The 12,841-nt window shown below is 42.2% G+C and overlaps 1 protein-coding gene across 2 annotated transcripts in view; it reads left to right on the top strand.

Annotated features, from left to right (window-relative positions):
* Positions 1–1,656: 1,656 nt before the first annotated feature.
* LOC124006641 (zinc finger FYVE domain-containing protein 16-like) overlaps positions 1,657–12,841 on the top strand; it is a 48,052-nt gene continuing 36,867 nt past the window's right edge. For both annotated transcript variants that reach the window (XM_046316689.1, XM_046316690.1), the window contains exons 1-2: positions 1,657–1,839; positions 10,974–11,088. In XM_046316689.1, the coding sequence (XP_046172645.1) occupies positions 11,019–11,088 (70 nt within the window). In that variant the 5' untranslated portion in view covers positions 1,657–1,839; positions 10,974–11,018. The remainder of the gene's footprint in view (positions 1,840–10,973; positions 11,089–12,841) is intronic.

Raw genomic sequence — 12,841 nt, forward strand, 5'->3', positions numbered from 1 at the left:
GCAGGAGGGGTAGAGATACTCTTAATGATTAGCTATGAAAAACCAACTGACATTTACTCCTGAGGTGCTGACTTGCTGCACCCTCGACAACTACTGTGATTATTATTATTTGACCATGCTGGTCATTTATGAACATTTGAACATCTTGGCCATGTTCTGTTATAATCTCCACCCGGCACAGCCAGAAGAGGACTTGCCACCCCTCATAGCCTGGTTCCTCTCTAGGTTTCTTCCTAGGTTTTGGCCTTTCTAGGGAGTTTTTCCTAGCCACCATGCTTCTACACCTGCATTGCTTGCTGTTTGGGGTTTTAGGCTGGGTTTCTGTACAGCACTGAGAAATCAGCTGATGTACGAAGGGCTATATAAATCAATTTGATTTGCCTCATGCAGTGAGACACATCTCCTACGCTTTGGGTTGATCAGGCTGTTGATTGTGGCCTGTGGAATGTTGTCCCACTCCTCTTCAATGGCTGGGAGAAATTGCTGGATATTGCCGGGAACTGGAACACACTGTCGTACACGTCAATCCAGAGCATACCAAACAGGCTCAATGGGTGGTGACATGTCTGGTGAGAATGCAGGACATGGAGGTACTGTAACATTTTCATCTTCCAGGAATTGTGTACAGATCCTTGGGACGTGCATTATCATTCTGAAACATGAGGTGATGGACGCGGATGAATGGCATGACAATGGACTCCAGGATCTCGTGATGGTATGTCTGTCCATTTAAATTGCCATCGATAAAATGCAATTGTGTTTTTTGTCCGTAGCTTATGCTTATGCCTGCCCATACCATAACCCCACCACCATCATTGGGCACTCTGTTCACAACATTGACATCAGCAAACCGCTCACCCACACAACACTATCTGCCCTGTCCAGTTGAAACTGGGATTAATCTGTGAAGGACACACTTCTCATGTATGCCAGTGGCCATTGAAGGTGGAAGTCAGTTATGGTGAGGATGACAAGCACACCGATGACCTGCCCTAAGACGGTTTCTGACAGTTTGTGCAGACATTTTTTGGTTGTGTAAACTCAGTTTCAGCGGCTGTCTGGGTGGCTGGTCTCAGACAAACCCGCAGGGGAAGAAGCCGGATGTGGAGTGCTTGGGCTGGTGTGTTTACATGTGGGCTGCAGTTGTGAGGCCGGTTGGACGTAATACCAAATCCTCTAAAATGACTTTGGTGGTGGCTTATGGTAGAGAAATGAACATTAAATGATATTGCAACAACTCTGGTGGATATTCCTGCCGTCAGCATGCCAATTGCACGCTCCCTCAACTTGAGACATCTGTGGCATTGTGTTGTGTGACAAAACTGCACATTTTAGAGTGGCCTTTTGTCCCAAGCACAAAGTGCACCTGTGTAATGACCATGCTGTTTAATCAGTTTATTGATATGCCACACCTGCCAGGTTGATGGGTTATCTTGGCAAAGGACAAATGATCATTAACAGGGATGTAAACAAATATGTGCACAACATTTGAGACAAATAAGCTTTTTGTGTTTATGGGGCATTTCTGGGTTATTTTATTTCAGCTCATGAAATCACTTTATATTTTTGCTGGGTGTATATTGATCAAATAAGCTATTACATTTTTTTGTTGACCAAATTCAACACTCTCTCATTGACCTCCATGCAAAAACTCTTCACTTCGTGGGCAGATTTTGGGCGGAGTAAAACCTCTCGCCTCTTCCTCTCTGGCTTTAACAACTTCAGTGGAATAACGAAAAGGACAAAGAGGATACGATCTAGATTCTAGACAAACCTTCTTTATAACCAGAAGAATCGTTAAACAGTTGGACGGGCGAAGACAGAATTATGAATCTTCCGGTAACGACAAGAAAATTGTTTGTTGACCTGTGAATAATCATTGGCTAGCTAGCTAAATGTAGCAAGCTAACTTAGCTAGCTATTAGCTACAATAATGTCATCTGGTTGCTCTCCACGTTTTATAATATTCACGGATGGTGCAGAATGTGATGACTTAGTATTTCTCAGGCGATATATCCATCGTACAGCCGGTCCCATTACCGTTTAGTATTGAATGGGCTTAACTTGATAACAGACAAGTTGTTGGTGTATCTGGGTGATATGTGTCAGCTAATAATGGTAATGTCAGCAGCCAGGAATTCGTCGAACTGTTTATGCTTTTCTAGCTCATTTGTGACGATTAGCCTCCTGTAAACTAGTGGTTAGGACTAGCTAGCTAACGTTATTAGCTCGTTAAACGTTAGTTCGTTACTGTTAGTTAGCTAACGTTAATTAGCTACTAGCTAGACTGCTAGCTAGCTAGTAAACAACTGGAAGTTGAATTATTTCAGTAACTTTCATGAAGAAAAAAAACATTTTTTTAGGCTTAGTTAAAGAGAAACACGTAAATTCTGGTCTTTTATTTTTGACGGTTCGTTGAAAAAGTGGTATTTTAGTAGTAGTAAATCGAACTATTTTTTGGCCCTAGCGGTTCAACTCTTAACATTGACTCTAACAAGGGAGGGGTTCGATTGTTGGTGCGTTCAAGAAAACTGGGAACTCGGAGAAGAAGAAAAAACGATGTAAAATCATGAAGTCGGGGATCTTCAGGTCGGAAAGTCTGATGTTTTAGAAAGAGTCCTTAGTTTCCGACTTGGAATTCCGAGTCAGGTGACCGTGAAAAAAAAGGATTATTCTCAATTCGTGATCGTTTTTTTCCGAGTTTCCAGTGGTCTTGAACGCAGCATTTGGAATCTCGTTTCGGTCTTTGAGTGTCAGAAAGATACTTCACATAACACTATCTGAGGCCTTAAATAAGCTTGTTGACTAACGCCGATTGGGTCTTTACGTGTACAATTGATACGTCAAATAACAGACAAGCTGTTGGTGTATCTGGTGCTTGTGTCAGCTAATAATGGTAATGTCAGCAGCCAGGAATTCGTCAACCCTGTTGCCCAAAGCTAACGTTCGTTATAAGCAGCCAGTTAGTGAAGCTAGCCAGAATAAGGATTAGGCACAATAGTGGCATTTGCGGTTTGCCTTCAAAATAAAAGTACCCATTTGAAAGTGATGCTTAAGGTTACAAATGGTGGAATCATGCCATATTTAGACTAGATTGTTTTTAAATATTTTTTTTTTATACCAATTTCGTGGTATCCAATTGTTAGTAGCTACTATTTTGTCTCATCGCTACAACTCCCGTACGGACCCGGGAGAGACGAAGGTTGAAAGTCATGCGTCCTCCGATACACAACCCAACTCTTAACACAGCGCGCATCCAACCCGGAAGCCAGCCGCACCAATGTGTCGGAGGAAACACTGTGCACCTGGCAACCTTGGTTAGCGTGCACTGTGCCCGGCCCGCCACAGGAGTCGCTGGTGCGTGTTGAGACAAGGATATCCCTTCCGGCGAAGCCCTCCCTAAACCGGACGACACTAGGCCGATTGTGCGTCACCCCACGGAGTCTCTGGTGGCGCTGCAGTACAGCGCCTTTAACCACTGCGCCACCCGGGAGGCCCTTAGACTAAATCATGTTAAACAAGCTTGGAATGTGAAGCAATGAAATAGGGTGTCAGTCCACTCGGTGATACCCACAGAACACAACTGTGAAGAGTTTACGCCAATTTTAACGTTGTAGTTCTTACCGCGGGATTGTGAAATCACCTCCCCAGTCAGCCTATTGTGTGTATTGACATTCATATTGCACTGCACATCTTTACCTCAAGATTGGGGATCAATGAAATGTGGTATCGGTCTACTCAATACCCAATATATTTTTCCCAACATCCTCCTCAGAGTTATCAGAATCCAAAACATCCACGCAGTATTGTTTTTCCTCAATAAATGTGGCTCAATTAACAGTTGTTTCAGAGTCCCGCATTAAGAGCTACGATGCTAATGTTCTCTTGGTGTCATTGAATAGACTGATATGTCATTGATCCACAATCCATAGGTAAGGCTGTACAGGGAAATAATTACATTTACATTTAAGTCATTTAGCAGACGCTCTTATCCAGAGCGACTTACATGCCCCCAATGCAATTCTAAAGTATAATACATCCAGTGTGATTATAACAGATTTTTGTCAAATTAACAAATTATTGTATTTGGTTGATTTTTTTAATATAACATTCCAACCTCGTTTAGCATGACTTATTCAATTATGCCATACTTCTACTATTTGTATTCATTTGCATCAGTCAATGACACTTTTATTTTGAAGGCTAACCGCATAGTCCACTATTATGCTAATACTTATTGTGGCCTGCTTCACATAGATGGGTTCGACCCCCGACATGAATCAAATACGAATGGTCTTATAAATTAGGGTTATTTTAGATGATGACACCTAGCTATATAGTTAGCTAGGTAACTATAGCTACTGAAACAGATTATGTCGTTTTGTTTTTGGGGAAGAACATTGTTTGCATCCATCAGCTAGTTAGCTTTTTTAATGACCAGCACTGTAGGTGCGCGAGACAACTTTATCAGCATCATAGCATACGTATGGATGAATCGCTGTGACATATGAAATATGAGTGATAGTCTAATCATTGTGTAATAACTACGTAAAAATGTTATATACGCGTTAAATTATTATGTGACCTACAGTCATATTCAGGTCCTGATTGGTCAGCAAGCTTATTTGACGTGTATATTTTTTGACATGCAAAGACCCAAACGGCGTTCCATAGTTGGCCAATGACCACCTGAAAATAACACTATATGACGCGTTAAATAAATAAGCTTGTTGACCAATGACAATTTTATTACGTAGTTATTACACATTGATTAACTTTAACTCGTATATCATGTCACAGCGACTAACGATGCCTATGCTTCAAATCATATTTTATTTGTCACATGCGCCGAATACAACAGGTGTAGTAGACCTTACCGTGAAACGCTTACTTAAAAAACCCTTAACCAACAATGCAGTTCAAGAAATAGAGTTAAGGAAATATTTAGAAAATAAAGTAAAACATTATAAAAAATAAACACAAATATCAATAACGAGGCTATATACACGGGGTACCAGTACCGAGTCAATGTTCAGGTTGTACAGGTTAGTCAAGGTCATTTGTGCATGTAGGTATGTGTGAAGTGACTATGCATAGATCATAGACAGCGCATGGCTGCAGTGAAAAAACAAATGGGGGGTGGTGGTGTCAATGTAAATAGTCCGGTTGGCCATTTTAATTATTTATTCAGCAGTATTATGACTTGGGGGTAGAAGCTGCCTTTTGGCCCGCCTGTCGTGCGGTAGCAGAGAGCACAGTCTATGACTTGGGTGACTGGAGTCTTTGACATATTTTTGGGCCTTCCTCTGACACCGCCTAGTATATAAGTCCTGGGTGGCAGGGAGCTTGGCCCCAGTGATGTACTGGGTTGTTCGCACTACCCTCTGTAGTGCCTTATGGATAAGATGCAGAGCGGTTGCCATACCAGGCGGGGATGCAAACGGTCAGGATGCTCTCGATGGTGCAGCTGTAGAACTTTTTGAGGATCTGGAGACCCATGCCAAATCTTTTCAGTCTCCTGAGGGGGAAAAGGTTTTGTTGTGCCCTCTTCACAACTTTCTTGTTGTGTTTGGACCATGATAGTTCATTGGTGATGTGGACACCAAGGAACTTGAAGCTCTCAACTCGCTCTACTACAGCCCTGGTTTGCTGTTTATGGGGGCCTGTTCGGCCTGTCTTTTCCTGTAGTCCACAATCAGCTCCTTTGTCTTGCTCACATTGAGGGAGAGGTTGTTGTTCTGGCACCACACTGCCAGGTCTCTGATCTCCCTATAGGCTGTCTCGTCATTTTCAGGGATCAGGCCTACAATTGTTGTGTTGTCAGCAAACTTAATGATGGTGTTGGAGTTGTTTGGCCACGCAGTCATGGGTAAACAGGGTATACAGGACGGGACTGAGCACGCAACCCTGAGGAGCCCCTGTGTTGAGGATCAGCGTGGCAGATGTGTTGTTGCCTACCCTTACCACCTGGGGGAAACCCTTCAGGAAGTCCAGGATCCAGTTGCAGAGGGAGGTGTTTAGACCCGGGGTCCTTAGCGATGAGCTTTGTGGGCAGTATGGTGTTGAACGCTGAGCTGTAGTCAATGAACAGCATTCTTACATAGGTGGTCCTTTTGTCCAGGTGGGAAAGGGCAGTGTGGAGTGTGATTGAGATTGCGTCATCTGTGGATCTGTTGGGGAGGTATGCAAATTGGAGAGGGTCTAGGGTTTCTGGGATAATGATGTTGATGTGCGCCATGTCCAGCCTTTCAAAGCACTTCATTGCTATCCATGATGAGTGCTACGGAGCGGTAATCATTTAGGCAGGTTACTTTGGCTTCTTTGGGCACAGGGACTATGATGGTCTGCTTGAAACATGTAGGTATTACAGACTTGGTCAGGGAGAAGTTGAAAATGTCAGCGTGATCACAGTCGCCCGGAACAGCTGTTGCTCATGCATGCATGCATGCATGCATGCATTTAGCTCGTCTGGTAGGCTCGCGTCACTGGGCAGCTCGCGGCTGGGTTTCCCTTTGTCGTCCGTGATAGTTTGCAAGCCCTGCCACATCCGGCAAGCGCCAGAGCCGGTGTTGTAGGATTCAATCTTAATCCTGTATGGATGCTTTGCCTGTTTGATGGTTTGTCTGGGGGCATAGCAGGATTTCTTATATGCGTCCGTATTACTGTCCCGCTCCTTGAAAGCGGCAGTTCTAGCCTTTAGCTTGAAGTAGATGTTGCCTGTAATCCATGGCTTCTGGTTGGGAAATGTACGTACGGTCACTGTGGGGACGATGTCGTCCATGCACTTATTGATGAAGCTGGCGATTGAGGTGGTGTACTCCTCAATGACATTGGATGAATCCCTGAACATATTCCAGTCTGTGCTAGCAAAAGTCCTGTAGCATCTGCATCAACTGACCACTTTCGTATTGAGCAAGTCACTGGTACTTCCTGCTTTCGTTTTTACTTGTCAGCAGGAATTATTTGCCAAATGGGGTGCGAGGGAGAGTTTTGTATGCGTCTCAGTATGTGGAGTAAAGGTGGTCTAGAGGTTTAAAAAAAAAATATATATAAAAATAACTATCTCCCTCTGGTTGCACGTGGCATCCTTATAGAAATGAAGTAAAACGGGTTTTGTTTACCTGCATTAAAGTCCCCGGCCACTAGGAGAGCCGCTTCTTTATGAGCATATTCTTGTTTGCTTGCAGTTTGTTGAGTGGGGTCTTAGTGCCAGCATCGGTTTGTGGTGGTAAATAGATGGCTACGAATAATCTAGATCATGTTATCTACAATTTATCATGAGGTACTCTACCTCAGGCGAGCAATACCTCAAGACTTCTTTAATATTAGACATTGTGCACCAGCTGTTATTGACAAATAGACACACACCCCCACCCCTCATCTTAACTGACGTAGCTTCTCTGTCCTGCCGTTGCACAATAAACCCAGCCAGCTTTATATTATCACCGTCGTCGTTCAGCCATGACTCTGCGAAACATAATATATTTGTTTTTAATGTCCCGTTGGTAGGATAGTCTTAATCGTAGATCATCCATTTTATTTTCCATGGATTGCACGTTGGCCAATAGAATGGTTGGTAGTGGAAGTTTACTCACTCACTTCTCAGTAGGCAGCCCGACCTCTGATCGGGGGGGGGTCAAGGTCAAATCATGACAACCGTGATCTTCAGGTTGGATTGTCGGAGCTTTAGAAAGAGGCCCGAGTTCCCAACTTGGAATTCTGAGTTGGAAGATATTTCAAAACTATTTTTTCCAGTCGGAGCTAGTTTTCTTTTGTCAAGACTGCACAGTTGTCTTGAAGTCAGAGATTTCCTAGTTTCCAGGTGTTTTTAACATGGAATTGGGCACATGCTGTGCTTTTACCTAAATAAAAGAAACATGTCGGCTTTGAGGATTATAGCTAGCTGTATCATCGTAACGAGAAATAGATTACTTTGGTGGTCATGTCAACTTGTTGTATTATTTTTCTAGCTGCTATGATTGGTTGTGAAGTCTGCGAAAACAGTTGGCTTGTAGCTCAATGGTTGTGAGTTCTAATCCCACATGGGGCAGATCTACAGCACCATTCAAAAGTTTAGACACACCTACTCATTCCAGGGTTTTTAATTGTTTTTGTAGAATAATAGTGAAGACATCAAAACTATGAAATAACACATGTAATAATGTTGTAAACAAATCAAAATATATTTGAGATTCTTCGTAGTAGCCACCCTTTGCCTTGATGATAGCTTTGCACACTCTTGGCATTCTCTCAACCAGAATCATGAGGTAGTCACCTAAGAAACACGAGCAATGGACATTAGACCGGTGAAAATCAGTCCTTTGGTCTGATCAGTCCAAATGTTTGATTTTTGGTTCCAACCGCCGTGTCTTTGTGAGACGCAGAGTAGGTGAACGGATGTGTGGTTCCCACCGTGAAGCATGGGGGAGGAGGTGAGATGGTGCTTTGCTGGTGACACTGTCTGTGATTTATTTAGAATTCACGGCACATTTAACCAGCATGGCTACCACAGCATTCTGCAGCGATACACCATCCCATCTGGTTTGCGCTTAGTGGGACTATTATTTTGTTTTTCAACAGGTCAATGACCCAAAACACACCTCCAGGCTGTGTAAGGGCTATTTGACCAAGAAGGAGAGTGATGGACTGGCCACCACAGTCAACCTAATTGAGATGGTTTGGGATGAGTTGAAACACAGAATGAATGAAAAGCAGCCAACAAGTGCTCAGCGTATGTGGGAAGTCCTTCAAGACAGTTGGAAAAACATTACAGGTGAAGCTGGTTGAGGGAATGCCAAGAGTGTGGAAAGCTGTCATCAAGGAAAAGGGTGGCTATTTTGAAGAATCTCAAATATATTTTTATTTAACACTGTTTTTGGTTACAAAATTATTACATATGTGTTATTTCATAGTTCTGATGTCTTAGTAAAAATAAAGAAACCCTTGAATGAGTAGGTTTGCCAAAAATTTGACTGATAACTCTATATTATTTTCCCAAATCCTTTTATTTTGAATATTTAATCTGTTGCCACACACTTCTAATTCTAAAAAGTGAAAACATACCTGTGAGAGGGGTCGCTCTGTTTGGAGTTTTGTACTAAGAGTTGTGAAAATGTACCACATATTTGTGAAAACCTACAACTACTAACAGGTCACACTTGTAACGCAGACAGTCTTTCATTCAAAACCTGTCATTGTGTATTAATTTGGACTGTAAACATCTCTCACCACACAACCATCGAGCCAAAATATAAGTTTATTGCGAAACGTAATGAGAACATTGGTTTAATCACCAAAACACAACATAATGATATCTTTTCAATTTAGTCATATTAACTACCAGTTCATCCAAGATACGTGTTTCAAATCACCCTTAGAAGTGCTGAAAGTAATATGCTACAACAGTACTATAAACTACAGTAACTACTCGATTTTCACGTTAGGCAATACTCTTACATTACTCAACCAAATTGACAGAACCTATCATTTCCATAATATCTAGCCTATGTGTAATCGAAGGGGTGATCAATGAAGACATCTTCTACAATCATTCATACAAAATAACATTTTATTTTTCAGATATAATTGCAAAGAAATGTAAGGAATGAGATGAAGGAAAATAAAGCAGCGTTTAGCACGCATTAATTTGCATCGAGCCTGTCTGGAGCATTTGGCCATTAATTCTCATCCACATCACAGTGAATGTCCTCCTTGTTAATGCACTGCTGGAAAAACCTTTTGGCCTGGCTAATCCAAGCTTGACATTGGTCTGTATTGATGTCGTCGCATGCCTCATCCATGGCCAGAAGGAGCCTGGCAAGCTTATGTGGCTGGCGATAGTACACCTTCCACCTCCATGCTGAAAAATACAATCCTTTAAAGGTTTGAGGAAAGGAGAGTATGGGGGCAGATATAAGGTCACAAATCAGGGATGGGCCCAAAACCTGACATTGTCCCACACAATGACATAGGTGACCCCCTTCACCTTGACAGGCCCGCTCAATTTAATTGAGAAACACAATGTGTGCGGCGTTGTAGGATCCAAGTAATGGACTATGTCCTCCCACATGATCTTCTGAAATAGCTGCGCACATGGAGATGTTTCCCCCACCGTGTCCAGGCATTTGGACGGTCGCCCATTGGCCGATGAGGTTCCGCCCACAGCACCAGGTCTTGGCTTCAACAACAATGATCTGCTTATGATGCCACACAGCATCATCAAGCACCATATCATTTTTTTTTATTTTGGTTAGTTATTTTTACAGTCTAGTTCCAATATGATATTGTGAAGTAGCATGTGCATCAAGTAGTAACAGTAATACAGTATATAGTGCTACACCTGAACATAGCCTGCCCGCAGTTTTCACCTGGTCGTTGTTTCTCTCAAGGCACCATGTGTTTTATAGATACCTGGTGGCTCTTCGAAAGACGGGCAATTGTTGTTAGGCTGATGGTTACCACATTGGCAAAGGTGTTGTCGTTCTCCTCAATGGCCTGCTTTATTTTACACAACTGTATGTCATTCCTGGCCCTCACCATTTTCACCACGTCCTCTCCTGCTGGTCGTTCAGCACACTGCCACAGCTACCGCCATGGGCTGGCAGGGTAGCCTAGTGGTTAGAGTGTAGAGGAGGCAGGTTAGCCTAGTGGTTAGAGCGTTGGACTAGTAACCGGAAGGTTGCAAGTTCAAACCCCCGAGCTGACAAGGTACAAATCTGTCGTTCTACCCCTGAACAGGCAGTTAACCCACTGTTCCTAGGCCGTCATTGAAAATAAGAATTTGTTCTTAACTGACTTGCCTAGTTAAATAAAGGTTAAAACACTTTTTTTTAATGGGGTCTAATGTCAATTCTGAGGGTAGAACAGAGTATACTGTCAATAGATCATACAGTACGAATACTGTAACATGTTTTGTGAAGAAGACCAATAGATAAAGATAACACGTGATAATACTTCCTGTTTCTCTTCTCCAGGAGGTGAAGGCGTGAGTGGAGCCGGTCTCCCACGGACAGCCCAGCATGGACAGCTTCTTTAAGGCTGCTGTGTGCGACCTGAACAAGCTGCTGGATGATTTTGAGCTCAATACAGGTTAGTTACTACTGTCTCAATACAGGTTAGTTACTACTGTCTCAATACAGGTTAGTTACTACTGTCTCAATACAGGTTAGTTACTGCTACTGTCTCAATACAGGTTAGTTACTGCTACTGTCTCAATACAGGTTAGTTACTGCTACTGTCTCAATACAGGTTAGTTACTGCTACTGTCTCAATACAGGTTAGTTACTGCTACTGTCTCAATACAGGTTAGTTACTGCTACTGTCTCAATACAGGTTAGTTACTACTACTGTCTCAATACAGGTTAGTTACTGCTACTGTCTCAATACAGGTTAGTTACTACTACTGTCTCAATACAGGTTAGTTACTGCTACTGTCTCAATACAGGTTAGTTACTACTACTGTCTCAATACAGGTTAGTTACTGCTACTGTCTCAATACAGGTTAGTTACTACTACTGTCTCAATACAGGTTAGTTACTACTGTCTCAATACAGGTTAGTTACTGCTACTGTCTCAATACAGGTTAGTTACTACTACTGTCTCAATACAGGTTAGTTACTGCTACTGTCTCAATACAGGTTAGTTACTACTACTGTCTCAATACAGGTTAGTTACTGCTACTGTCTCAATACAGGTTAGTTACTGCTACTGTCTCAATACAGGTTAGTTACTACTACTGTCTCAATACAGGTTAGTTACTGCTACTGTCTCAATACAGGTTAGTTACTGCTACTGTCTCAATACAGGTTAGTTACTACTGTCTCAATACAGGTTAGTTACTACTGTCTCAATACAGGTTAGTTACTGCTACTGTCTCAATACAGGTTAGTTACTACTGTCTCAATACAGGTTAGTTACTGCTACTGTCTCAATACAGGTTAGTTACTGCTACTGTCTCAATACAGGTTAGTTACTACTACTGTCTCAATACAGGTTAGTTACTGCTACTGTCTCAATACAGGTTAGTTACTACTACTGTCTCAATACAGGTTAGTTACTGCTACTGTCTCAATACAGGTTAGTTACTGCTACTGTCTCAATACAGGTTAGTTACTGCTACTGTCTCAATACAGGTTAGTTACTGCTACTGTCTCAATACAGGTTAGTTACTGCTACTGTCTCAATACAGGTTAGTTACTGCTACTGTCTCAATACAGGTTAGTTACTGCTACTGTCTCAATACAGGTTAGTTACTGCTACTGTCTCAATACAGGTTAGTTACTGCTACTGTCTCAATACAGGTTAGTTACTGCTACTGTCTCAATACAGGTTAGTTACTGCTACTGTCTCAATACAGGTTAGTTACTGCTACTGTCTCAATACAGGTTAGTTACTGCTACTGTCTCAATACAGGTTAGTTACTGCTACTGTCTCAATACAGGTTAGTTACTGCTACTGTCTCAATACAGGTTAGTTACTGCTACTGTCTCAATACAGGTTAGTTACTGCTACTGTCTCAATACAGGTTAGTTACTGCTACTGTCTCAATACAGGTTAGTTACTGCTACTGTCTCAATACAGGTTAGTTACTGCTACTGTCTCTATACAGGTTAGTTACTGCTACTGTCTCTATACAGGTTAGTTACTGCTACTGTCTCTATACAGGTTAGTTACTGCTACTGTCTCTATACAGGTTAGTTACTGCTACTGTCTCTATACAGGTTAGTTACTGCTACTGTCTCTATACAGGTTAGTTACTGCTACTGTCTCTATACAGGTTAGTTACTGCTACTGTCTCTATACAGGTTAGTTACTGCTACTGTCTCTATACAGGTTAGTTACT

Source organism: Oncorhynchus gorbuscha, linkage group LG20, assembly GCF_021184085.1.
Source record: "Oncorhynchus gorbuscha isolate QuinsamMale2020 ecotype Even-year linkage group LG20, OgorEven_v1.0, whole genome shotgun sequence".
NCBI classification, from domain to species: Eukaryota; Metazoa; Chordata; class Actinopteri; order Salmoniformes; family Salmonidae; genus Oncorhynchus; species Oncorhynchus gorbuscha.